This window comes from Gavialis gangeticus, unplaced genomic scaffold (genome assembly GCF_001723915.1).
Source record: "Gavialis gangeticus isolate Ggan-Ray unplaced genomic scaffold, GavGan_comp1, whole genome shotgun sequence".
NCBI lineage: Eukaryota > Metazoa > Chordata > Crocodylia > Gavialidae > Gavialis > Gavialis gangeticus.
Genome location: NW_017729031.1, coordinates 1645891 through 1649067, shown reverse-complemented (window position 1 = coordinate 1649067; position 3177 = coordinate 1645891). Strand labels below are relative to the sequence as shown.

The 3177-nt window shown below is 37.3% G+C and overlaps 1 protein-coding gene across 3 annotated transcripts in view; it reads right to left on the bottom strand.

The window, feature by feature from the left end:
• Window positions 1-3177, bottom strand: part of CCDC148 (coiled-coil domain containing 148) — a 186214-nt gene that overhangs the window by 9837 nt on the left and 173200 nt on the right. For all 3 annotated transcript variants that reach the window (XM_019522362.1, XM_019522363.1, XM_019522365.1), the window contains 2 exons: window positions 2871-2988; window positions 386-526 (listed from right to left, as the gene is read on the bottom strand). In XM_019522362.1, the coding sequence (XP_019377907.1) occupies window positions 386-526; window positions 2871-2988 (259 nt within the window). The remainder of the gene's footprint in view (window positions 1-385; window positions 527-2870; window positions 2989-3177) is intronic.

The window sequence follows — 3177 nt, the reverse complement described above, 5'->3', positions numbered from 1 at the left end:
GAACCGAACCCGCAATATCTCCGAGGTATGCCTGTACTGTACAGTGTACTATATACTTTGTGTTCTGTAGGACTCTAAGACTATGGAATGAGCACTCTTTCATTAAAAGATGTTCCCATTATACACATTCTCACAACAGTCTCTCTCTCTCCAAACTTGACTTAAATATCTAGCTTGATGCTAACACAGGAGAAAAATCAGCAGTCTTAGATATAAGCATAATACACATCAAAAGGTTTACTTTATTCATTTTAACAATATTAAGATTTCTAAAAAAACCCTCAATATTTTTGTATTAATTCATGAAATTTACTTTCCATTATTCATATTTCTGGTTTTGATATATTAATTTGCATACTATAAATTACATGATAGAGGCAATTACCTGTTGTTCACTGTATGTCTGCAACTTAAACAGCGGCCTTTGAAGAATAAATTCTTCTTCAGTTCCAATGCCCATTCTAGCTTTAGATGCCACTGTGTCAGCCATCATTCTAGCTGGATCAAATTCTGCAACAATTGCAACCTAAGCAATATGACATACAAATATTTACTAGACAGACAACTGACACCATCTGACTGGAGTTAAGCCTACAAAAGAGAAATTCCTTACCAGTACCACTTTTCTTTTCACTATGTTGCTTCTCTGCCTTCACATGGGAAATGAGCGGGACCCTATCTATCAAACTCTGAACCACCCAAAAAACAAGCACCCTCTGTCTAGATCCCAACAATTGTTTTTGAAGTTATAAGGATGTAGCCACTACTGCCTTCAGCTTCCTTTATTGAATTAAACAGTTACAGAAAAACCCAAAAAATCAGGGAAAGGTGGATGGGGAGATGGGAAATTACCTGTATTTTTGTGTAAATGCAGGGGAAATGTGCTTTTAAAAAAAAGAGCTTTTGATATGTGTCTCAAATGCTTTTGAATATCCCCAGTTAAACAGCTAGTGAATAAATTAAGTATCACAGGCTGAAAAGAGTTAAGTAAATGATGCTTAGACAGCTGATCTCTCATAGCAGGTAGCAGAGTGCAATTGAGGCTAAAACAGGGAAAGACCCTCTTCCTTCAGCATCTAACCGCCACTAGACACTGCGTTTGTCCATTGTTCTTGACACAAATTTATGGCATACATGAGTCCATTGGGTGTAGCCACATAGATGTCTGTCCAGTGAGTAGCCTACTGCACTTACACTTATGCATCCATACTACATAGGTAACAGAGGGTAAAAGAATTGCAAACTGTGCTGAAGTGCCAAAAAAGGCTATTTACATGGCTGGAAAAACTTCCACTTATGTATACAAAAGGGAACTGAATTCCACCCTAGGTTTCTTTGTCCATACAGGTTCCAAAGTATACCAAATGTGAGGGTAAATCAAGCACCCAAGCACTGGGTGCTTAACAGCACTCCTGAGGACATTCAAATCCATATCTTACTACCTCCAAGAGACTGTCTAACTGACAAGCTAGAGAACAGTACCCTCTGCATCTCCAGTTGAAACTGGGTCAGTGGGTAGCCAACAATGTGAGAGTCATGAGGCCAGAGAGGTAGCAGGAGCAGAAGCTCCCAGGATTATTTCTGTGTTTGGTCCATTGACTAACTAATGTAAAATTAATATGTAGCCCTGGGAGCAGGGACCAGAACACGCAGGACTTCTTTCCAGGGAAATGCATGCATCACTTGGCTCCCTTTTGCTCTCTCTTGCTTTCCTGGCTCCACAGTGGCCCAGCTTCAACACCCCAGGCTCCATTATACTAACTTTATCTGCTCCACATAAAAGCTAAGGTGTGTATTTCACAGAATAAGATTTCAATAATACTAGGTGTAAATGGAGTTAAAAATAGTGGTTAGAAGAATAATTTAAGTGGAACTCAGTTATCCTGCTAAAACCAGCTTTGGAAGGTACTTTAACTTTAATAACCAAGCAAGATCAGTCTCTACAAATTAAGAGTTCACTGACTTTACAACCAAGCTTGCTGCCAGCAAGGAAAATACTTTCTGGTATGAAAACAAAGGCAATGTAGTTAGACTGATTAATCAAAAAGATTTTAAAAGATTTTTAGAATTCACTAAAATACCCAAATGATGTGGGTATGAGCACAGAATATTTTAACTGAATTAAGTTCTTAAAAATATTATTACTAACTGACTGGAAATAGGTTTTTATAAAGATTAAATAGGATTAAATAGCAGCCAAACAAACGTTGAGGTTTGTTTATATTTTCCTATGCCCTTCTCTCCCTCACAGCCTCACTTCCAGAATAACACAGAATTAGAATGACCACAAAAAAAAATCACCCTTTCCCTGTACCCTAGTAATGAAGTACACAGAATCACAACCATGATTTTTTCCTTTATAATCCTTTGAAAAAAAATCAAGGAAATTTACTAATAAAAATGCAGATATTCAAAGACAAGCAAGAAAAAAGTTAAAGTAAAAAATCTGAGTCAGCAGGCTTGGACAAATTTTACCTGGAACGAGTTTTTTGTGACCTACACCAGCTTTAGAGAGAGCTAAACTCAGCCTTGTACCAAGAATCTGTGTTCTATTCCAGCCCCTTTTCAGGGGTCAGGGTTATCTAAAATCCTTGTTTTCACTCTTTGCACAGAGTTAAGAAAAAAATAAAAAGAAAAACAACCACAGAAAAAGAGAAAATGGGCCAAACACAGAGAAATTTGTATTTATTTGTCAATAGCTTCTAACATACAGGATGTATGTAATGTGCCAGAGTTAATGTTCCTACAAAACCTTTAATATTTTTGTTTCCTGATGTTGAGGGACTGTTTTTAGAACTTTCACATAATATTTATGTAAATATTAGTAATTTAAATACATATGAAATACAAAATACAGGATATAAAAGCACCTGTTGTCGGAGGGCTTCAAGACGTCTTTGCCGTTCTTCTTCCTCATGTGCTTCTTGGAGGGCCAGTTCCTTTTTCTCCATCAAGCGTTTTTCCAACAGTTCTTGTCTAAACTTTACCCTATATAACAATTATATACATATTATGTTTTTTGTGTGTGTGCATGCATGCGTGCATGTGTATATAAAATCATAGAAAAGGAGGACTGGAACGGACCTGTAAGATTATAAGTCTGGTTCCTGCCATGGGCAAGGGGTAGTTGGGCTCAAATGAGCTCAGCAAGGTGCTTGTACAACCTCCTCTTGAATA